The sequence below is a fragment of the Lolium rigidum genome, chromosome 1 (genome assembly GCF_022539505.1).
Source record: "Lolium rigidum isolate FL_2022 chromosome 1, APGP_CSIRO_Lrig_0.1, whole genome shotgun sequence".
Taxonomy (NCBI): domain Eukaryota; kingdom Viridiplantae; phylum Streptophyta; class Magnoliopsida; order Poales; family Poaceae; genus Lolium; species Lolium rigidum.
In genome coordinates, this window is record NC_061508.1 from 309,963,391 (window position 1) to 309,988,552 (window position 25,162).

Below are 25,162 nucleotides of genomic sequence, written 5' to 3' on the forward strand. Positions count from 1 at the left end.
GGCGGGCCGTAACTCTTCGGTGAGGTACCCTCTCGTGGCTTAGGTTTTTGGGACGAAGGATTTCGCGAAGAAAAGGAGGCGAGAGGGGCTGTGGGCCCCCTCCTCATAGGGCGGCGCGGCCAGGCCTTGGGCCGCGCCGGCCTATGGGGTGGGCCCACCTCGGGTCCCCTCTTCTCCCCCTTCTGGCTCCCTCCGTCATCTGGAAAAATAGGAGTTTTCGTGTAATTCCCGTCAATTGTTGATCTTCCGAAATATTGCGTTCTGACGATGCTTTTTCCAGCAGAATCCTGGCTCCGGTGCGCGATCCTCCAATAATGATGAAACATGCAAAATAGATGAAATAACATAAGTATTATGTCCAAACATGAAATATATCAATGAATAACAGCAAATTATGATGCAAAATAGTGATGCAAAATGGACGTATCAACTCCCCCCAAGCTTAGACTTCGCTTGTCCCCAAGCGAAACTGAACTCAGTAAACATGACCACATGTTTATGGAGTGAAGAGTCGATAAATAAAATACGGACAAGAAGCATCATATTCATTCACACAAGACATTCTAGTAAACAACTTCCTCATATAAATCAACTTGAAATAAGTAAAGAGAAATCACAAGTAAAGGTGCATAGGAAATCATAGATGGTTATGGCAAACTTTGTTCTTGGTCAGAGAACTACTAACGGATTGCTCTTATTTTATAAGCAAGGCTTTCATATTAGAATTTATAAAGCAGGGCTTTCATTCTCAATCATAACAATCTCCTCATAATCATTGATAACTTTCAAAGTCATATTCATTCAGATAAAATTTGTACTAAACAAGAAAGTATAGAAGACATGATTAATCGAATCATAGCATAAATGGTTGGTTCACAACAACTCAATTGCTTGCTTGAGATAGAGGGAAATAGGTTTATCGACTCAACATAAAAGTAAAAGATAGGCCCTTCGCGAGAGGAAGCGAGGATTAAATCATGTGCTAGAGCTTTTCGAGTTTTGAAATCATATAAAGAGAATAAAAGTAAAGTTTTGAGAGGTGTTTGTCGTTGTCAACGATCGGTAGCGGGTACTCTAACCCCCTTGCCAAACGGACCTCCAAAGAGCGGCTCCCATGAAGGACGTTATCTCTACCAGACAAGGTAGATCATCCCTCTTCTCTTTTGTTTACACATGTATTTTAGTTTATTTAAGGATTACACTCCCCCAACCTTTGCTTACACAAGCCATGGCTAACCGAATCCTCGGGTGCCTTCCAACAATCTCATACCATGGAGGAGTGTCTATTGCAAAATTAAGTTGCTTATCGATAAATCAGGGCAAAACATGTGAAGAGAATTATTAATGAAAGTTATTAATTGGGGCTGGGAACCCCGTTGTCGACTCTTATTGCAAAATTATTGGATAAGCGGATGTGCCGCTAGTCCATTGGTGAAAGTCCGCCCAACAAGATTGAAAGATAAAACACCACATACTTCCTCATGAGCTATAAAACATTGACACAAATAAGGAGTAGTATAGTTTGAATTATTTAATGGTAAAACATGAAGTATTTACTTGGAGTGGCGCAAAATACCACATAGTAGGTAGTTATGGTGGACACAAATGGCATGGGTTTGGTCTAAGGTTATGGATGTATGAGAAGCATTCCCTCTCAATACAGGTTTTTGGCTAGCAAGGTTTGATAGCAAGCATAAAGGTTGAGGGAAACAAACAAATATACATATGATAGAAACAATCATGCATTTTTCTCATAAGCACAAGCAATTTTAACTTCAGACTACTAAACTCATTAACATAGGGATAATAGAGTAATATATCTACATGTATTTCTCTCTTCTATTTAAACATCAAGATGTTGTTGCTATTGACCAATGCTAAGTTTGCCAAAACCAAATAGATTTACTTGATGCTCCCAAAGTGATATCAATACTAATGTCAAGAGTGATCATATAATAGAGATTGCAGACTAAAATAAGGTGTGCAAAAAGTAAATGATAAGACTTCTCATTGATATTCCATAACGATAACTCACACCAACGGATACATTGATAACCAACTAAGAGAGATACTTCCACATTGCAAACTATTCCATATGATAACTTCCCTACTCATGATATGACACTACTTGATAGTAAAAGATAAAGGTAGTGATGATGTGATACCGCGGCACTCCCCCAAGCTTGGACAAACCAAGGGGATGCCAATACCGATGATGAATTACTCCTTCGGCGGTGATGGTGAATTCTTCTCGCGCTTCTTAAGGATCTCCTTCAGACTTCGACTTCTCGGTTTGCAATTCCGCACTAAAACTTGAAAAGACTCATTGTTATCCGAATGTGGCGGTGGCGGCCTTGTGCTGGGAATTGAGTAATATTCCAGCATTCTGCGAAGTCACTGGTTCTCCTCCTGAAGTATCTCCACTTCCCTTCTTAGAGCACAATATTGATCACAAAACTCATCGGCAACCCGTATTGCTTCCTCCACACAAGGGAAAGAGTCGAGGATCAGAGCAGGCGGAAGAACTCCCTGCAAGTTATGAGAAAAAGAACGCCCAGTGTTAACTGATCCCACCAAGATTGGCTTACTCTCCATAGTTTCCCACTCTCCTTTTGCTGATGCTATCTTCTTCTTCTCCTTATTGATCCTCTCATCCATCTCTTCCTTCCAAGGCTCCTTGTCTTTGTTGTTGGAGACCATAGGGCTTCTAGATCAAAACAAATCTGGAAGAAAACAGCTCGAAACAAAACACGACGAGAAAACGATATACGGACCTCTGGAGATCCGGGGGATTATATAGCAAATATTTTTACGACAAAAGGAAGGTTCCAGGCCGAAAACGAGTGGAAACGGGACGCCGAGGGGCTGTCCCCATAGGGCGGCGCGGCCGGGTGGGGGCCCGCGCCGGCCTATGGGGGCACGCCCTCGTGCGTCTCCTCCACTCCGTTTCGATCCCGTAATTTTTCATATTTTCCAAAAACAGCAGAAATATTGTTCGGAAAGCTAAACGCGGACTTTTATTACTAAAACTGTTACCTATTCAAAGTCGGACTCTGCAGAACTGTCAATTTGATCTTTGATGAAAGCTTCCGGAGTTATCACTTGGATAATATCAATATCTTCATTATAAGAATCTCCAGAAATATAATGCTTGAGTCTTTGTCCATTCACTACTTGTGTGGCGTTACCTTCCAAAGAGCTAATTTTTATTGCTCCTGAACGGTATACTTCCTCAATAACATATGGTCCTTCCCATTTTGAGAGTAATTTCCCTGCAAAAAATCTGAGACGAGACCGATACAATAGGACTTTATCTCCAACATTGAATTCTCTTTTAATAATTCTTCTATCATGCCATTTCTTAACTTTCTCCTTAAAAAGTTTAGCATTTTCATAAGCCTCACTTCTCCATTCATCTAAAGAACACAATTGTAGCAACATCTTCTTACCGGCAAGTTTAAAATCTTTATTAAGTTCCCTTACAGCCCAATAAGCTTTGTGCACTAGTTCTAAAGGTAAATGACAAGCTTTTCCATAAACCATTTTATACGGTGACATACCCATGGGATTTTTATAAGCGAGTTCTATAAGCCCATAGTGCTTCCTTTAACTTACTAGCCCAATTCTTTCTAGATTTATTAACAGTCTTTCCCAAAATAGATTTAATCTCTCTATTTGATAATTCTACTTGACCACTAGTTTGAGGGTGATAAGCTGAAGCAATTCTATGATTAATACCATATTTAGCAAGAGTTTTTCTAAAACCTCCATGAATAAAATGAGAACCTCCATCAGTCATAATATATCTAGGTACTCCAAATCTAGGAAAAATAATATCTAAAAGCATTTTTAAAGAGGTCTCACCATCAGCACTTTTTGTGGGTATAGCTTCTACCCATTTAGTAACATAATCAACGGCGACAAGTATATGAGTGTTACCTTCGAAGAAGGGAAAGGACCCATGAAGTCGAATCCCCAACAATCGAATGGTTCAATAACAAGAGTATAATTCATAGGCATTTCATTGCGTCTAGAGATATTACCAACTCTTTGACATTCATCACAAGATAAGATAAATTTCCTTGCATCTTTGAAAAGTGTTGGCCAATAAAAACCTGATTGTAGAACCTTTTGTGCGGTTCTATCTCCAGCGTGATGTCCTCCATAAATACTACCATGACATTTACTCAATATCTCCTGTTGTTCATATTTAGGAACACATCTTCGCATAATACCATCTACTCCTTCTTTATATAAGTGTGGGTCATCCCAAAAATAATGCCTCAAGTCATAAAAGAATTTCCTCCTTTGCTGAGCTAAAAAGGTTGGAGGCAAGTACTTGGATACAATAAAGTTAGCATAATCGGCATACCAAGGGCTATCTCGCGAGTTCACCTTTATTATAGCCAATTGTTCATTTGGAAAACTATCATTAACAGGAACGGGATCATAAGCAATATTTTCCAATCTAGACAAATTATCAGCAACAGGATTATCAGCACCTTTCCTATCTATAATATGTAAATCAAATTCTTGCAAAAGAAGTACCCATCTAATAAGCCTTGGCTTAGCATCTTTCTTTGTCATAAGGTATCTAATTGCGGCATGATCAGTATGAACCGTGACTTTTGAATCAACAATATAGGATCTAAACTTGTCACAAGCAAAGACTACAGCTAACAATTCCTTTTCAGTTGTAGCATAATTTCTTTGAGCAGCATCAAGAGTCTTACTAGCATAATGAATAACATTTAATTTTTTATCTACTCGCTGTCCAAGAACAGCGCCTACAGAAAAATCACTAGCATCACACATAATTTCAAAAGGCAAATTCCAATCGGAGGTTCAACTACAAGAGCGAGTTGTTAAGGCTTTCTTTAGAGTTTCAAAAGCTTCCTTACAATCATCATCAAAAACAAAAGGTACATCTTTTTGAAGAAGATTAGTAAGAGGCTTTGAAATCTTGGAGAAATCTTTAATAAATCTCCTATAAAACCCAGCATGACCAAGAACACTACGAATACCTTTAACATCCCTCGGATAGGGCATCTTCTCAATTGCTTCAACTTTAGCTCTATCAACTTCAATACCTCTCTCGGAAATTTTATGTCCCAATACAATTCCTTCATTAACCATAAAGTGGCATTTCTCCCAATTAAGAACAAGGTTAGTTTCTTCACATCTCTGCAAACCTTTATCGAGGTTTCGCAAGCAATTATCAAAAGAATTCCCATAGACAGATTAATCATCCATGAACACCTCTACAATACTCTCGCAAAAGCCATGAAAAATAGCAGACATGCATCTTTGAAAAGTAGCAGGAGCATTACATAAACCAAAAGGCATACGCCTATAAGCATAAGTTCCATAAGGACATGTGAAAGTGGTTTTCTCTTGATCTTTAGTTTTAACATCAATTTGTGAAAACCCATAACCATCAAGAAAGCAAAAGTGAGTATTTTTAGATAACCTTTCTAGCATTTGATCAATAAAGGGTAAAGGGTAATGATCTTTCTTAGTAACTTTATTAACTTTTCAAAAATCAATGCACATTCTATACCCTACAACTACTCTTTGAGGGATGAGCTCATCATTATCATTAGGCACAACAGATCATTCCTCCTTTCTTAGGAACACAATGCACAGGACTAACCCATCTACTATCAGCAATAGGATATATAATACCTGCTTCAAGAAGTTTTAATACCTCATTCCTTACCACCTCCTTCATTTTCGGAATTAGACGACGTTGATGTTCAACAACAGGCTTTGCATCATCTTCCATATTGATAGCATGTTGGCAAATAGAGGGAGAAATCCCCTTCAAATCATCAAGAGTGTAGCCAATAGCTCCTCGGTGTTTCTTCAATATTTCCAATAACCTTTCTTCCTCAATCTCTGAAAGCTTAGAACTAATAATAACAGGATATATTTTCTTATCATCAATATGAGCATATTTAAGATTATCGAGCAATGGTTTTAAATCGAAAACAGGATCTTCCTTTGGTGGTGGTGTTGTACCTAAATCTTCAACTCGGCAAGTCATGTTTAAGGATAGGTTGACGAAGGAAAATTTCATCAAGTTCATTTCTTTCTTCCCTAAAGACTTCGCTCTCACTATTCTCCAAATGTTGCTCGCAAAGGATTAGTAGGAGCAAGAGCAATAGACGCACACTTGTTCAACTCTAAAATCATTATTAGGCAAATCAGCTTTATAAGGAGTTTTGGCAAATTTAGAGAAATTAAACTCATAATATTCACCAGCAAATTTAGTAACAATCTTTTCCTTCTTGCAATCTATAACAGCTCCACAAGTATTTAGAAATGGTCTACCAAAAATAATAGGACAATACTTACTAGCAGCAGAACCAAGTACCAGAAAGTCGGCAGGATATCTAGTCTTACCACATAAAACTTCCACATCTCGAACAATACCAATTGGAGAGATAGTTTCTCTATTAGAAAGCCGAATAACCACATCAATATCTTTCAAGTTCACAAGAACCAATTTCATGCATGATCTCCGTATAAAGCTCATAAGGAATAGCGCTAATACTTGCACCAATATCACATAAACCATAATAACAATGATCCCCAATTCTGACAGATAGCATAGGAACACTAGTTTTTTAGACTTATTAGGATGCGAAACAATATTAGAAGCATCTTCACAGAGAATAATATGACCATCTTCCACATTTTCAGTCACAAGATCTTTAACTATTGCAACAGCAGGTTCAACCTTAATTTGTTCTTCAGGTTCTATAGGTTTCTTTTCACTTTTATTAACCGCACTAGATATAACAGAGTACTCTTTCATTTTAGCAGGAAAAGGAGTTTTTTCAATATAAGCTTCAGGAATAACATGATCAACAGTTTCAATCACTCGCACATTTGTTTACGGATGAATCAATTTTATCTTTATACGGTTCATGATACTTATCAAAATTCTTCTTAGGCAATTCATAATGAGAGGCAAAAGCTTTGTAAAGATTTGCAACAACTTGGGAATCAAGACCATAAGTAGCACTCATATTACGAAATTTATCGATATCCATAAAAGCTTCAATGCATTTATAATCAAAGATTATACCTGACTCTCTATCTTTGTCGTTCTCCCATCCTTCAGTATTCTCCTGGATCCGATCAAGAATGTCCCTTTTAAACTCTTCTTTGTTGCGTGTAAATGATCCAGAACAAGAAGTATCCAGCAAGGTCTTGTCTTTAAAAGAAAGTCTTGCATAGAAATTATCAATAATAACATTACCAGGAAGCTCATGAATGGGGCATTTGAGCATTAAAGACTTCAATCTCCCCCAAGCTTGGGCAATACTCTCTCCATCATGAGGCCAGAAATTATATATGCGGTTCCGATCCTTGTGAATTTCACTTGGAGGATAGAATTTGGAATAAAATAAAGGCACAATGTCCTCCCAATCAAGAGAATCCCTATTCTTCAGCAATTTATACCAGATGCGCCGCTTTACCAGACAGCGATATAGAGAATAGTTTCTTTCTAACTTCATTCATAGCAATACCTGCACATTTGAATAACCCGCATAATTCATGTAAAAACAGTAAATGATCACCAGGATGAACAGTTCCATCCCCTTCATAGCGGTTATCCATAACACGATCAATAATTTTCATAGGTATTTTATACGGTATTACTTCCTCACCTGGCGCTTCATCTACTACCGTTGCAGTAGTAGTAGATTTCCCAAATAGAAATTGAAGAGAAGATCTCTCCATAATGACTTATAGCAGACGAGCAGAAATAAAATCAGCACAAACGAGTAAAGGTTTTCCTTACCAATTCCACTTACCAATAGCGCTTCACTCCCCGGCAACGGCGCCAGAAAATAGTCTTGATGACCCACAAGTATAGGGGGTGTATCGTAGTATCTTCGATAAGTAAGAATGTCGATCCCAACGAGGAGCAGAAGGTGTTGACAAGAAGTTTCGATGAAGGATTCACTGTAAATGCTCACAGACAAGTATTCAAGGGGTTTTGATGTAACAGATGAATAAAGTACGAGTAAGTAAAGTGCGAGAGAAATAATTGCAATGAGTGTCCCAATCCTTTTTAGCACAAAGGACAAGCCGGTTTGTTTACTTATAATGACCAAACGTTCTTGAGGACACACGGGGATTTTAGTCTAGTGCTTTCGCTTCATACAGCTAATTAATCTTCATTGTTTTGATAAGTGTTGTGTGGGTGAACCTATGCTAATGCACCGCCCTTCCTAGGACTAATACATACTTGTGATTATACCCCTTGCAAGCATCCGCAACTACAAGAAAGTAATTAGATCCTGCGATCCCTCTTGCATCGATATACCAACGGGGGCTCAGGTTTCTGTCACTCCGGCAACCCCGCAATTAGCAATCGAATACAAGATGCACTCCCCTAGGCCCATAAATGGTGAAGTATCGTGTAGGCGACGTTCACACGACACCACTAGAAGAATGACACCACAACTTAAATATCATAACATTGAATATTACTCAACCATAGTTCACTACTAACATTTAGACTTCACCCATGTCCTCAAGAACTAAACGAACTACTCACGAGACATCATATGGAATACAATCAGAGGTGATATAATGATGAATAACAATCTGAACATAAACCTTGGTTCAATGGTTTCACTCAATAGCATCAATAACAAGTAGAAATCAACACCGGGAGAGTTTCCCCTATCAAACAATCAAGATCTAACCCAAATCGTTACAGCGGTGATGAGGTGCAGCGGTGGTGATGGCGGTGAAGATGGTGGAGATGATGATGATGATGATGGAGATGATGTCCAGCTCGATGACGATGGCGATGGCGTCGATTTCCCCCTCCGGGAGGGAATTTCCCCGGCGGATTCCCGCCCGCCGGAGAGCTCTTTTCTCTCTGGTGTTCTCCGCCCCGCAGAGGCGGCTGTAACTCTTCGTGAGGTACCCTCTGTGGCTTAGGTTTTCGGGACGAAGGATTTCGCGAAGAAAAGGAGGCGAGAGGGGCTGTGGGCCCCCCTCCTCATAGGGCGGCGCGGCCAGGCCTTGGGCCGCGCCGGCCTATGGGGTGGGCCCACCTCGGGTCCCCTCTTCTCCCCTTCCGGCTCCCTCCGTCATCCGGAAAAATAGGATTTTTCGTGTAATTCCCGTCAATTGTTGATCTTCCGAAATATTGCGTTCTGACGATGCTTTTTCCAGCAGAATCCTGGCTCCGGTGCGCGATCCTCCAATAATGATGAAACATGCAAAATAGATGAAATAACATAAGTATTATGTCCAAACATGAAATATATCAATGAATAACAGCAAATTATGATGCAAAATAGTGATGCAAAATGGACGTATCAAGGCCACAAGGCTACCAAGGCCGATCTACAGCGGGAGGCGCAGGCCCTTGCGTTCACCATGAGCATGGAGAAGATGATGGCCGACAATCGTGCCGCCTTGGCTGCTAGGGACGAGAAGAGGCGTGCGGGAAAAGAGGCCGCAATCGCCATCTAACAGAACCTCGCCAAAGAGGTGATTGAGGTCCAAAAGGCAGACGCCGAAGCCAAATTGCTTGACGCCGAGGCTAGGAGGATGGACGCCCAGGCCAAGATCCTTGCGGAGGACACTAGGATCATGCTAGCCGACTTCAGCAGCGTCGGCGACGACACCAGGGCCTGGTTCATGAAGAGGCGCGCCGAAATCCGCGCGTGAGACGCCTGATCGCCGGCGCCATGCGCCCAGCACCTTGGCCTCCTTTTGGACATTTTTATTGCTGCACAGACCTTGTTGTTCCCCTTTTGGTCTCCACTTTGCGCAGTCTGATATGAAAAGTGGGGTGAACTTGTTTCAGCCCTCAAAATGCGGCTGTAAATTTGGTGCAAAAGTTTATGCGTGCTTCTATTTTTTGAATTCTGGCCTGCGCCCAAAATGCGTCGCCCCGCTGGAGCCAACCCCAGACGCAAACGGACACGCGACCATTTCCGCGTCCGTCTCGCGACGAAAACGGACGCCCGCGGACATTTTAAGTGTCCGAAATGCGTCGCGCCGCTGGAGATGCCCCGATTGGCAACCCCGAACATTGCTGCTGCCCGCTGCGGCAACACGCAGACACCGGCGGAGGCGGCGCGCCGAACGAACGAACGCCGCAGAGGCTGCCGCTCCCGGCAATGAATACCGGTAGCCAAATACACCTACCGCCTACTGCTGCGCCACGTACTTTATGTTTACTCCTATATACGCCAGGCAGAGGCTCTGACTTCTGACCAGTGTCGTCGCCTCGTCGGTGCCACAGTACTACATTCACTCCGCCGAACGGGTTCAATGCGACCGACTGGAGGGAGTGAGGGAGGGTGACAGTTTGCGCTGGCCCCGCCCCGCAGTAAAGACAACCTTTGTTGCCTGCGTGTGTGCTGCGCCAAAAGCAGCACCAATGAATGGTCAATGAAGTTTGCCGGTTCAGCCACGGGTCAACACAGAACTTGGTGCGTCGCGTAAAGTTACACAAGGTTGAAAGCGCACGGCTTTCTCTGACGATCTCGCCACGGTCCCCTGGCTTTTACCAAGAGGGGTTGAAAGAAGGTGACATCGTTTCGTCACTAGCCACCACGCTTTGTCACGTACTACTGTATTACTACGACGCCTTAAGTTGGACGAGCTAGGCGAGGGTGCGTTTCTGACAATGTCTTACGCAAAGTTCGTTTATTTTTTTCTTACCGGTAACTAAGGTTCCCTAGTTTCCTCGTCGCGTGCCGATTTTGGCACCACGGCCCGACACGACCTATAGAGTTTTTGTTTTCGAAACAGAATAAAAACAGACACAAACATTGCTTTACCGTTTTCGTTTTCGCCCATGTTTCCGGAACTGGAAACGGAATCGAAAACCTAGAAAACGAGTATGGAAACGAAAATCACCAGAGACAAACACGGAGCGTACAATACCTTGGTATGTACACCGAGAGGCACACATAAATAAGTAGACGATAGTACACAGATCATCACTCAACGACGCAAGACAGAACTAAACCACGGCGGTGTCGGCGTGGCCACCCGATGGCGTGGTAGGAACACGTCACCGATGCAGCTAGACGGAAGGCGGTGTGCTCGACTGGGTCTCGTGGAGTCACCGCATTGGGTTACTCGTCGTCGAGGACTATAGGCGGCGGTCTAGCTACATGGGCAGCATGCACGCAATTATACTAATTACGGTTAGTATTTAGTGGACTTAGTATGTGACTTGGGTCTCGTTTCATGCGTAAATTTAGTCTCCCTAGTTGCATGTATTCTATGAACTACCAAGAGCACGGGTCTCTCAAGGTTATATTTGCGAGAAAAAAAATTATGTTTGTTTATTCGGAATTTCCTTGTTGTTTTCGTTTCCATCAGAAATTGCTCCCCTGTTTCGGTTTCACTTTATAGTTGTTCCGTTTCAGTTCATTTTTTTACAAAATGCCCAATTTTCATATACATTTACGTTTTCTTTGGAAAAGAACAGAAAGTTTTTGTTCCGGTATCAACCCTAGCGCCATTCCATGGCAACGACCCAATAGGACATAGCCCAATGAGACGACACAAGCGGACATGTGTTTGTTTTGCTATTCGACTGGTTCGATTTTCAACCTAAATTTAGGCTGAATTCGCGTTTAGCGAGACACATCGTGGTGAGGTTTATCCAACTCAAATGCACAAGTTTTGTAGTGTGTGTGGCCACGTCAATGGTCGGCCTGTGAGTGGCATTGCCAAGAAAGAATTGCCTTTCGCTACAGTTACATTGTGGTGTGCCACAGATTCATTAGGAAAAGTTTTGTTCTTTTAGTGCCCAGGCATGAAAAAATGTATGTTACACAAATCTAGTTTCTAGCTGAACAGACTCCCTATTCTTTTTTGATACACCGACAACAAAGAGACTCGATTTCGGATGAGACAAATAGAAACAGATCCAAGAAAAAGGCACTACATATAACATTATAACCCCATCTCTAGCCTTGTCTTGCTCCTAGTTCAACAGCTACAAAAAATACACTGATCTAGCAGCAGACCGTGGCATGCATTACAACAAGATAACCCTCCTGCAAAAAGAAAAGAAATAAATCATAAACCCCTTTTTCTGCTCTCGCTTCTTCCATTATTAGACGCACATCGTCGTAGGGCCGTCATTCTTTTATTTATCCTTGCATTCCCTCACTACATGGGATATGAAGAAAGAGGCAGAGCATGGTGGGGTAGAATTAATTACGGTGGGGAGGGCTGGTAGCAGCTGCAGCTCGGGTCACTGGTGGTGCCACGCTAGATTCCTCCAATGGCGGCGCTCCCAACTTTATTTTGATGAAATGCATTCTAAAAGGTCGGCTCCAACTCTGGCTGATCCAGCGTACTACGATGAGGATTGTGTTATGGCAGACATGATCCATAAGAGTGGCCAAAAGACTCAACAAGAGAGGTTTGTTATTGAGGTTTCACGATGAGCTCATTCAACAAGCCCTTGCACAAAATGAGACGACAAAGCAATAAGATGGGAGCATACACGGGAGGATGAGGACAAGTTGCTTTGCCATACATGTTTGAAAATTGGAAAAATATCCAATCTGTGATGCTAAACAAAACTGAGGAGCATATTTAGATGATTGATAACTACTTCCACGAGTTTAAGCCCTACAACTTTAAGAGTGATCGGGTGAATTCTCGGTTCAAAAATGGTGGGGTTGATCCAATTGGAATGTACAAGTTTTGTGATGGGGTATGGCCGTGTTAATGACTAGTTTGTGAATGGCATTGCAGTCAAAGACATGTACATTTTGTTACAGTCTCATGGTGGTGTTCCACGTATTCCTAGAATGCTTGTATTATCTTACCTCATTGTTATAGACACATTTTCTTACCCATTTGTGGTAGACACAATTCCTAGCCATCCGCCGCCACAAAAATTGTGGCTTGCCACAATTATGGTACAGAAATAAGGTAGGTAGTAGGCGGCTAGCCAGACCTTAAGAATTTATGCACCAAACATTATAATTTTTTTGTTCTCTTAGTGCACACGTAGGCAAAAAAAAGTATGTTACACATTTTCCAAAAAAAATGTATGTTACACAAAACTAGTCCCTAGCCGAACAACCCTCCGTGAGTTTTTCATACACCAACAACATATATAATATTATAACCCCATCTCTAGATTCCTCTTGCCACGAGTTCAACAACTACAACAATACATTAATCCAACAATATAACACGGTATGCATTACAACAAGGTAGCCCTCCCACAAAAAATAAAGAAATAAACATATACCCCTTTTCATGCTCTCGCATTCTTCCATTTCAGACGTACATCACCACAGGGGCCATCATTCTTGTACTTCTCCGTGCATTCCCTCACTACCTAGGAAAGGGAGAAAGCGGAGGAGCATGCTGGAGAAGAATCGATGATGCAAAGCGTTGGTGGCAGCCGCAACTCGGTTCGCTAGCGTTGCCACTCTAATTTCTTCCGGTGGTGTTGTTCGCAACTTGTTCGATGAAATACATGCCCAAACGTTGGCCCTTATGCTAGCTATACAACGTTCTATGATGAGGACCGTGTCATGGTGGACATGGTCAATAAGGGTGTCCAAGAAATCCAACAAGAGAGGTTCCATATTCAGGTTTGACGATGAGATCATTCAACAAGCCCGTGAATAACTAAGACAACAAAGCAAGAAGACCGGGGCATACACGAGAGGATGTGGAAAAGTTGCTTTGCCATACATGTATGAAAACTGGACAAAATCCAATTTGGGGTGCAAAAAAAGGGGAGAATATTGAAGTGTTGCATGACTATTTCCATGAGCTTGAGCCCTGTAATTTTAAGAGTGATCGGAGTGAACGGATGATTCAAAAGTGGTCGGGTTTATCCAATCGAAATGAACAAGTTTTGCAGTGTGTATCGCCACGTCAATAGCCATCCTGTGAGTGGTATTGCCGTGAAATACTTGTAAATTTTGTTAGAGCCGCACTATGGTGCGGCACCCCTAGCTGGCGGTCGACCGCTCAGGCGGTCACATCCGGACTAGAAATTTCTATTTTTAGTACATTGAAAATTACTATTTATGGAAAAATTTACTTTTTTGGCAAAAAAATTCTGACCAAATTTATTATATAGGAAAAGTTCTGCATGCAAGCAATAGCTGACAGATTCGCTGATGTCAGCGGAATCTTTTTCAAATTTGAAAATTCAAAACGTTTTAACTTTCAAACGACAACTCCAAATTAAGATCCGCTTTCACCAATAAATTCGTCTCGACGAGATCTTCAAAACTAGCACCCATGTTAATATGTTTCGACAAAAAAAAATTGGCTAAAAGTTATCAACCCTCTCTATTTAAATAATCAACCTTCCGTATTCGAGTGATCAACGGTAAATGAATAAAATTATCAACCTGGTGCAGACTATCGAGGGAAAGTGCATGCATGCACAAATAGACAAAATTGCTGATGTCAGCGAAATCTTTTCCAAATTTAAAAATTCAAAATGTTTTAACTTTCAAACAACAACTCCAAATTAAGATTCGCTTTTACCAATAAATCTGTCTCGAGGAGATCTTCAAAACTAGCACCCATGTTAATATGTTTCGAGAAACTTTTTTTGAATAATCAACCCTCTCTATTTTGAATAATCAACCCTCCGTTATTGAGTGATCAACGGTAAATGTATAAAATTATCAACCCCCAAAGTTAATTTTATTTGAAACATTTCAGCGAATATTTCTTAGTTTAGAAGCTATCAACCCGGTGTCCTGTTATTTATCAACAGTAGATATAAATAACTACTAACCCTAAAAATCTAAGTTCATTTCAAATTTTTTGGCGACTCTTTTTAGTTTACAAGTTATCAACTCGGTGTCCCGTTATTTATCAACGGTAAAATATACATACCTAGCAAACTTAGAAAGCTAATTTTATTTAGAATATTTTAGGAACTCTTTTTTAGTTTACAAGCTATCAACCCGGTGCCCCCATTATTTATCAACGGTAATTATAAGTAACTATCAACACTAAAAAATTAATTTCATTTAGAATATTTTAATGACCATTTTTTAGTTTACAAGCTATCAACCCGGTGCCCCGTTATTTATCAATGGTAATTATAAAAAACTACCAACCCTAAAAATTATTTAATTTAGAATATTTTAGCGAACATTTTTTTATTTTACAAGCTATCAACCTGGTGCCTCGTTATTTATCAACGGTAAATATAAATAAATAATAACCCTAAAAAGTATTTCATTTAGAATATTTTAGTGACTCTTTTTTTGTTTACAAGTTATCAATCCGGTGCCCTGTTATTTATCAACGGTAAATATAAATACCTAGCAACCCTAAAAAGTAAATTTCATTTAGACTATTTTAGCAACTTTTGTTAGCTTACAACTTAAAATAATACTTAATTTGAGTAGCAAGTGGTAGTTCATTTGAGTTGCAAGTGGATCTTTCCACCCGTTATTTTCCCCCTTAAAAATCACTAGCCCGAAAAAAGGAATTATAAATATGAATTATCGTAAGAAAATAAAACCCAAAAGGGAATTGCAAAAAGAGAATTGTCAAAAGGAAATTGTTAAAAGTAAGCCCGAAATAATAAAAATTCATTGAAAAGAACATTAATTAGCATATTAAAAATAACCAACTAAAAGGGAATTGCATAATAAAGAGACTTGAGAGCCTGCCTCGTGCTTAAAAAAAAGAGTGAGATGCTCTGTGTATGCAACGACTTATGAAAACGTGCTGAAAAGTTGGCTCATTAAATACAAATCCATGAGATGCTCTGTGCATGTGCATGCATGTAGTGTGAACGCTCTTGGCTGCATGAAACTTGCAAAGTAGGAATATGAGTTGTTAATGTGAAGACGCACATGTGAACGTAATTAAACACTACGTAATAAAAAAGGAAATTGACTCGCTACGCGAGCGCTTCCGCGCCACGGAAAGTGATTGCTCGAGCGGTCGAACGCCAGGGAGGGAATTCGACTATGGTGTGCCATAAATTGGTGGAATGCTTGCATTATCTTACCCAATTGTTGTAGACACATTTTCCTACCCATTTGTGGTAGAAACATTTCCTAGCCAACCGCCGGCCCATGCTTTGGCCCAGTATGGTTATCGTGCTGACACAGTGTTTAGGATGGGCCAGTATGGTTATCGTGCTGACACAGAGTGTTTAGGATGGACTTCTAGTTCTTCCTTGGTCAGGCTCTGCATTTCTCCGGGGGGGAACCCTAGATCTCTTTGATCTGGCGATGGCGGCGCTACACGTCGCTTACCTCGATGGAGGCATCGTCCTTGGAGCTGCCACTCTGTGCTGGTTGGTTGGCGTTGCCGGGAGACAAGTGGTTGTTTGGCTTGGCCGGAGCGTGGATGCGGCATTGGTTGACCTTCTCTCAGGGATGTTCGTGTCTACGATGCAGTCTCGGTGATTGTCGTCCTTCGATGGCGTATGAGGTTCTTGTTGCCTCGTGTTGTGCCCAGACTTGCTCATTCAGTGATGGCGGAGGCAAGAGGAAGTGCGGAGTTCGTCTCGGTGGAACTTTGCCCTTCGGTGATGTCGGCGGCTTTCGGTGTCGCGATGTAACCTCGGCAGTGGGATGCCCTTCGACGGCTGTTGCGACCTTCCTAGTTCGAGGCCAAGAGGATGTGCAGCGACTGTCTTGGTGGAACTCTGCCCTTCGGTGGTGTTTGCGGCTCTCGGCGTCGCGTCACGACCTCGGTAGTGGGAAGCCCTTCGGCAATGGCTGCGACGCTCCTAGTTCTTTCAAGGTGTAGAGTAATCGCTGGGCAAGCGAGTTTCGTTTCTTTGCGCTGCCTCGACTTCAAGATCCTTTCGGCTTATCCTTCAACACCCCTTCCTACTCTTCTCGGTCTGTTCCATTGTTGCTGGATGCTTAGTTGCTAGGCTTAGCGGTGTTATTTCTGTTTTCTCCTTTCTCCTTCAAACTTGTAATTTGACTCTGTACTTGAGACTTGGCTGAATATATGTTCAGGCTGGCTTATGCCCGCCGTAGTTACAGTCAAAAAAAAATATAGCCTCTCCCTCTAGTATCTATTTTGGGTACGAGTGATATTTTTTTTTTGGAGCAACCGGCAGGAGCTCTGCCTATTCATTAAGAAGAGGGAAATTTGACCAGTTTATAAGGGAAACTGGCCGAAAACCGATACAAACGCAACACCCGTGTCCAGTTTATAAGGAAAACCAGACAAGAAAAACCATACGGCACGATTTTCGGGGAGAAACCGGCGAAAACCACACACCTGGCCACTCGACCTATAGCAACTAGGTCCGGAGCGCCGCCCGAATGACACCAGCACGACGGCAACGACGAGCGCCGCGACTGCCCGGTCCACGTCCCTGGAAAGGAAGTCAGAGCCGAAAGAGACGGCTAGGCCTTTCAAGCTTCGAGGGGTGAGGCAGGCCGCAAAAGCAAGTCAGCGGCACTCGCGCACCGACGGATACCCGAAAACGTCGACCCAAGAAGCAGTCAAGGCATTGCCGTGATGGCTACCAAACATTCCGGAAAAATGACGCCTCCAAGGAGGTCGCGACATCCAAAGACGCCGCCGTCATCCAATCCGGCAAAGCCGGATTTGGGCTTTCACCCTGGAATGGTGGGCGGAGGGGTGACGGGACTCCACAACAACGCCTCCAAGGAGGAAAAACGACGCCCTCGAGCGCCGCCGTTGCCGGCACCGACCAAGTCAGGCAGGACTTTCGTCCGGAGACCCGCACCACCTCCACTGTCCCAAGGACAGCCCAAAGCACCGGACGAGCACAGACTACCGACCAGAGGGACGCCGTCCACGCCACGGAAGCATGCCCTGCCACCCACGCAGCCAGAAGCAAACCATCAACACGACCACGATTCCGGAGCCGCCGCTCCGGCCTCCACGCACAGCAGGCCAACACCTCACGCCAACCTTGCCGCCGTCCCCAAGGCGCTGTTGCAGCGCTTGGCCAACCAAAAGCAGCGCCGCCGCGCCGCCGTCCTTGAACCGTGGCACACCTCCACCACGGCTTGCAGATGCCAGTCGGGCCGCGCCCCGGCCGGCCTGCCACACACGGTGGTACTCCAAAGCCACCAAGCTCCAGCAGATCGGGGCGCGGGAACCCCGATCCACGGCCTCCACACGAGTGATATTGCTGAGTACCATGGTTAATGGAAGTTCTATTCCCTTTAAAAAAACATGAAAACAGCCAAACAGGAGTTCAAGAAATAAAACTAGGTAACCGACCTGAAGTCAAGAAATTAACTTGGAAATTCAGATTGCTACTGCATTGATCGCAGCAGCAACAGTAGCAGACATACAAAAAGGAGGAGCCAAAAGCATTGCTCCACACTGAACGCCATCTCAATGGCGATCACCAGCCTACTACGGTGCTGCAATCAAGTCATCCAGTACCACGGTCATTCTATCATGCTGAACCACGGAAGAAACATGCAGTAACGCTAAGACCTACCACTTGCTGCAGTAGCACACACAACAAAATGGAGGAGGCGAAAGCATTGCTCCAGTCTGAACGCCCCCTCAGTGGCGATCAGCAGCCTATTTCGGTGCTGCAATCCAGTCATCCAGCACCATGGTCAGCCTACCATGCTGAACCACGGAAGGACCATGAACCTGAGGGGTGGCACGGGCGAGCACGAGGTTGTAGTGGACGTACTCCATTTGGCAGAACCTCTTATGTTCAGCTAATGTTCTGTTCCACCGCCCAACATGCAGCTTCTCAGATAAGCTCCAGTCGATGTTGTACCTGGTAGCGCCGAAGCACGTCTGGCTCAAGATCCGTTTCGCCACGGTTTGCAGATCCGGCGTGCGAGCCCCATGGGTCGACCACCATTCAACTGCGATTTCAGGTAAAACACGGTCTGAAAATTATTCCTGTATTTCAATACGAGCAAGTCATAATGATCTCAGTCGGATAAATTCGAATTTGGAAGTTTAAAGTGAAAAGAAAAGCAGAGATGGTTCCGATGCAATTTAAGCAGGCCATAAATTCCAGTTTGCCACAAGCCACATCAGAGGGGACACACTCCTCGCAATCAATTTAGTTGTATTCCTTTTAACTTCCACCGTTTACTTAGATAACTATGTTGACAAGTTAGACTTATACAAAGAAAACTTGATCATTTTACACAGACGGGACATTCTGACTTTGAATGGAAGTGCATCATGACATGATGTATTTGTGCCATGTACACACACTAAATATGTTGGCACACTTTATGTTACAGTGCAAAAATGAAGATGTGAAATTTATGGACCTCCTGAGACTACTCCGGCTAGGTATAAATATTAAAAAAAAAACAAGTGCATATGGCACAGTATTTGCAGTATGGCCACAATGACTTATTAACGAGGGGAACTTTGTAAGAAATCAGGCTGTAGTTTACCTTGTGGTATTCCCATTACTTGCTGATTTGCAGGATCTGAATCGAAAGCACCCAACCTTTGTTGGTACACTTCCAATTGTGCAGCCGCTTTTCTGGGATTGTAATGAACCTGTCCCAGTTGGATTATACAGGTTGTGATGCCGCTGCTGATCTCAGTATCATGACGGAATCGGTCCGAGTAAAATATCCTTGGGTTTAGCATATGACCAGCAGCATGGAGTGGGGAATGCAAATAAACATCCCATATTCTGTCAACCAAAGCCCAATATTCACCATGTTTATCTCCAAGATTGCGCTTTATGTTTTCTTTAGCACCATCCATGGCGTCATACAAAATCCCCATTGGACAAATGTCAGATTCCAGTTTATACAACACACTGAGAAGTGGATTTGTAACCTTCACAACGTCAGCAGCAGCACGCCAAAATGCATCATCTGCCTTTACTATACCAGAGATATGTCTGAACAAGTCACTAGAAGCCGCCCAAACAGAGGAATCCCATGCAGGGGAGTTAAGCATATTCACTAGATTTACTCTGGCAGAAACTAACCTCTCTAATGTGATAAACACTGCAACAAATTTCAAACGAGAACTGCTCAGAATCTCCTCCTGAATGTACCTTCCCTTCAGTTCTACTGGCAGTGCACGGCTATATATAAATCTTGTAATTGCCTTTGCCTTCCTTAGGACCTCGCAGACATCCTTAGATGCTGCTATTTTCTCAAGCAGAAAGTTGATGCAATGGTCAGCACATAGCACGAAGAAGAACGCATGGTCATGATACTTTAGCACATAGTGCCGTGCAGTCTGCATATATGGCGACACATCATTTGTGACAATCTGAACAATGTTTTGGGCACCAACATCATCGATCACACGAAAAAGCATTGCCGTTAGCAAATCCACGTCCTCGATGATGGCAGAGACATCCATGGATCTGAGGAACATCATACCTTTGCTGCAATAAACCAAGACACTTATGAAGCTTTTGCCACATTGGCCCTTCCGACTATCCAAAATTACACTGCAGCCACTTCCTCGCCACTCTTGCCTGAGTTCCCTTTCACGATTCTCTGTTTCTCTTAGCTGCTCCTGCAGAATAGATTCATACGTAGGCATTGCAACTTCTGACACATTGTGAAGCACAGCAATCATCTTCTTGAACGATGGAGCGTGCAGAACACCAGGCTCAAATCCGGCTTCCAAGATGAACTTGCCTATTGATTTTGCTGCCGGGAAATCCAAGTGATCCTCTGTCTTCACTAAGGGCTTCGATTCACATGAAGCTTTTGTGGTTTCCATTTTCACTGGATCCATCAAATCCGGTGTGCACTGAAGAAAGCAGTGCTTACTGGACATATTTGGCTGCAGATGTGATTGCTGGACTTCGGTGGATGTAATGGCTGGGCTTCCTGTCGGAGGAACCACATCATGTTTCAGTTTGTTCATTCTTCTGAGCATCCAGTCTTTCTTGCGAGCTTCGAGTGAACTCCTCAAGCTTGCCCCGACACTTTCAGGTACTAGGTCGCAGGGAGAAACATTTCCCCTGATGCCTGCTAAATGATGCTCCAGACGGTTGTATCCCTGAACCACCTTTCCACAGTAATTGCAGCTCACCTTCAAGCCTTTCTCATCGATGTTTTTTCCATGCCTTTCCTTTTCACGATTCCTTGTCTGACGATCTTGCACGGAATAACCCTGAAAAAAAGCAAGAGATAGGCTTGTGTGATGCAAAATAAATAAATAGATAGGCATAATTCCGAAAATTATGTGTAACACACATTGACAGCATATGGAAACACAGAAGACTAAGATCCAACCAAACACACATTATTACTTGATCGAGCAGTTTATTGGTATAACTGACTTCAAGAAGAGCACACTGAGACATGGTCACAATGTACTTACCACTTGCCAACAGGTTGTAGACTTGAGCATGTTTAGACAAATAACAAGTTTCTTGTCACCAGGGAAACAAACCACTGGACATCGGTACCATGAATTAACAGTACCAGTAACAGGACAGGCCATTTTCATCATTCTACATTCCAGAAACATGTACTAGAAACTGCATTTGTTGATACGTAACTCGGTTCTTAGTAATTCATAGATTAGTGAAACGAAACTAGTGGCGTGAAACGAAATTGACTTTTTTTTCCTGCAAAAATGTAATTCCCACAAAACCATACGAGGTTCCGAGAAAAAAAGTCCCCATTTTGATTGAAGTTTCAGCTACTCCTTGTGCGCTATTCGCCGCTAAACAAACGACCCTCGCTATCGCCCTCTCTAATCGGCTAAAAGGCCTTTCAGAATCCAACACTACGCTACCTGGCTCCAGAGCAGCCAAAACCTAAATGGATAAAAGGGGATTCTTCCTGAGCGCGCTGTAATTCACCCCAAATGGCCTTCCTTGCGCAGCACAGAGCCCTGAACCGTGCCAGGAATCGCAATCCAAGGACATCGTGAGAGAATTATTTCTTACCATCTTTGTGCCGTCCCGTCCGAGGATCAGAGGCGGCCGCCGCGCCTCGTCCTGCCTCGACGGGGCTGGGGCTAGGGGGCTCTGCCGCCGGGGCTTGACGGCGATGAGCGTAGCTTCGCCACCCGCCTCCTCTCCTTGCGGCGTTGCGGCCGCCGGGTCTCTGCTGCGCAGCCTACGCTATAGACTGCTCTGATCAGCTGGCCGGTCACGGACGGGGAAGAGGTCGAGGAAGGGAGTGGGGTTTTGGAGCGGCTGTGAAAGGTGTTTGACCATTAGCCGTTTCTGGACTGGAGGGAGATAGACGAGGGGACAGAGGCTATGCCCGCTGAAAAAGAAAAGTAAAAATACCGTAAGCTGGAAGACAAGACTGGAGACTGACGTATTATGTGTTCATGGCATCTCCAGCGGGCCGAGTGTTCGGGCGGGTGAAAATGGGCCTGATACCCGACCCAAACTGATTGGCCTTTGTGGCCGTATTGCGGCCCAAATTCGTCTTCGTGGACACGTCTGTCTCGGTGCTCTTCGGGTCCGCCTACCAGCGACCGCATGTGTTTCGTCTTACGCGTGCGCATAATGGTTCCGGCGGCGGTTTGCTTCCTCGTGCCGTGTCAATGGCGATGTCCTGCCTCCATGCGCACTAGTGTTGCCACGGGCGGTGCTTGGACATCCCGCTAGCTGAAGGCGGCGCCCGACCTTTTAAAGAGGACCAATCGGGCCACAGCTCGCCTACAACCAACCGCCACCGACATCGCCATGGGAAAGCGTTGGGCGTTTTGCAAGATAAAGCACGATGGCGAAGCTGGGTCCTTCGGCGCCAATAAGGAGAAAACCTAGCGCAACCACCGGTACGTGCCGGTTGAACTTGCCCGTCGGTGTTCGATGAGAACCTTTTACCTTACCTCCCCGGCAACAGTGTCAGAAAATAGCTTGATGTCTACGCACGCTTCTATTCATGTAGACAGTGTTGGGCCTCCAAGAGCAGAGGTTTGTAGAATGACAGCAAGTTTCCCTTAAGTGAATCACCCAAGGTTTATCGAACTCGGGGAGGTAGAGGTCAAAGATATCCCTCTCAAGCAACCCCGCAATTAAGATACAAGAAGTCTCTTGTGTCCCCAACACACCTAATACACTTGTCAGATGTATAGGTGCACTAGTTTGGCGAAGAGATAGTGAAATACAAGTAATATGGATGATTATAACTAGTAATTGCAATCTGAAATAAAAATGGCAGCAAACGAACATGTAGCGTAACTTGTTGGAAACGGTGTTTCAATGCTTAGAAACAAGGCCTAGGGATCATACTTTCACTAGTGGACACTCTCAACAATGATCACATAATTGAATAAATAGATAACTTCTCTTCACTTGTGCTACTCTGAATTACTCTCCTATTGGAATCACTAATCAACACGTAGTGGCTACGAAAGCTCCACTCAAAGTTCATCAAGTACTTGAAAAACACCACTCATAGGGATATCCTCATCAAATCATAATCCAAGATAATACCGTTGCAATTTAGACCGAGTACTAACATAGCATACACACTGTCAACAATAGCTATGAAAGGGGGAATACATCACATCAATAATATCATAGTAATAATTTACTTCATAATCCACAAGAGATTACAATCATAGCCTACGCCAAGTACTACATGATGCACACACTTTCCTCTTTACATCATGGAGGAGGAATAGACTACTTTAATAACATCACTAGAGTAGCACATAGATTAATAGTGATACAAAGCTCATGATCACATAAAGATCACACCATGGGAGAGAGAGATGAACCACATAGCTACCGGTAGAGCCCTCAACGTCGAGGGAGAACTACTCCCTCCTCATCATGGGAGACAGCAACGGCGATGAAGATGGCGGTGGTGTCCATGGAGATGACTCCGGGGGCAATTCCTCGTCCCAGCGACGTGCCGGAACAGAGACTTCTGTCCCCCGAAACTTGTCTTCGCGATGGCGGTGGCTACGGAACTCTTCGTGGAATATGACTTGATGATTTAGGGTTTTCGCGACGAGGAGAATATATAGGCGGAAGGGCAGCCTCGGAGGAGCCAGGGGGTGGCCTCCCCACCTGGTGGCGCGGCCAGGGGTGGGCCCGCGCCCCCTATGGTGTGGGCCCCCTGCTGGCCGCCTCCGACTCTCCTTCGATGTTCTGGAACCCTCCGTGGAAAATAGGAGGTTTGACTTTTGTTTCGTCCAATTCCGAGAATATTTCCCGTGTAGAATTTCTGAAACCAAAAACAGCAGAAAACAGAACTGGCGCTTCGGCATCTTGTTAATAGGTTAGTACCGGAAAATGCATAAAAATGATATAAAGTGTATATAAAACATGTGAGTATTGTCATAAAACTAGCATGGAACATAAGAAATTATAGATACATTTGAGACGTATCAGCCGACGAACTGAAAGTCGCGCCGTGGTTGCTGATGCACCATGCCCGATGATTTTTGCTGTCTCCGTGGTGCATGGCAAAAAAAATCTCGTTTTTTAGGCCATCTAGCCTGATGAAAACATGGAAAACATCGCGTATGGTGGCCCGGGACGTGGTGCATGATGAATTCTCGGGTGCGCCGGCCGAGTCAACGCAAATCCGCACCGCCCAGGGATGTAGGGCTCAGATGGCACCCTCTCTAGCATTGTTTTTTTCTCGATTGTGCCATCTCGTTCAACGCTCTCTGATCGAGCCGTTTACGATGCATGAACATGGGTCCCGCATGTCATCCTCTATGAACGAAATTTCTTTCTTTTCTTGAATTTTTTTGACCCCCTGATTTCTGGCTACTTCCTTTTTCTTTGATCCCGTGTCGCCTTGGAAACGTTGAGACCGCTGCTGCAAAATGGGACCTGCATGTCATCCTCTATGTGTAATCAAGTTTCTTTTCTTGGAGTTATTTTTGGCACCTGGTATTTGGTCACTTGCTTTTTTTCTTTCGATCCCGTGCCGCCTCTGAAATGTTGATACCGCTGCTGCAAAATGTGACCCGCATGTCATCCTCTATGTACAATCAAGTTTCTTTTCTTTGAGTTATTTTTGGCACCTGATATTTGGTCACTTGGCTTTTTCTTTCAATCTCGTGCCACATTTGAAATGTTGAGACCGCTGCTGCAAAATGGAACACGCATGTCATCCTCTATGTACAATCAAGTTTCTTTTCTTGGAGTTATTTTTGGCACCTGATATTTGGTCACTTGCCTTTTTTCTTTCGATCTCATGCCACATTCGAATCGTTGATACCGCTGCTGCAAAATGGGACCCGCATGTCA

At 43.6% G+C, this 25,162-nt stretch overlaps 1 protein-coding gene across 1 annotated transcript; it reads right to left on the reverse strand.

The window, feature by feature from the left end:
* Positions 1 to 18,440: 18,440 nt before the first annotated feature.
* LOC124684134 lies at positions 18,441 to 19,726 on the reverse strand. Its single transcript, XM_047218522.1, has 2 exons — positions 19,398 to 19,726; positions 18,441 to 18,848 (listed from the first exon to the last, which is right to left on the reverse strand). The coding sequence occupies exons 1-2, from the start codon at positions 19,717 to 19,719 to the stop codon at positions 18,550 to 18,552; spliced, it is 621 nt and encodes a 206-aa protein (XP_047074478.1). The 5' UTR covers positions 19,720 to 19,726; the 3' UTR covers positions 18,441 to 18,549.
* Between the last annotated feature and the right edge of the window lie 5,436 nt (positions 19,727 to 25,162).

Coding starts and splice junctions, on each gene's coding strand:
- LOC124684134 (XM_047218522.1), bottom strand. CDS start 19,719: ATGGATGGTGCTAAAGAAAACATAAAGCGCAATCTTGGAGATAAACAT. Junction 18,849..19,397: donor AGTAATGGGAATACCACAAG/GTAAACTACAGC, acceptor CTGAAATCGCAG/TTGAATGGTGGTCGACCCAT.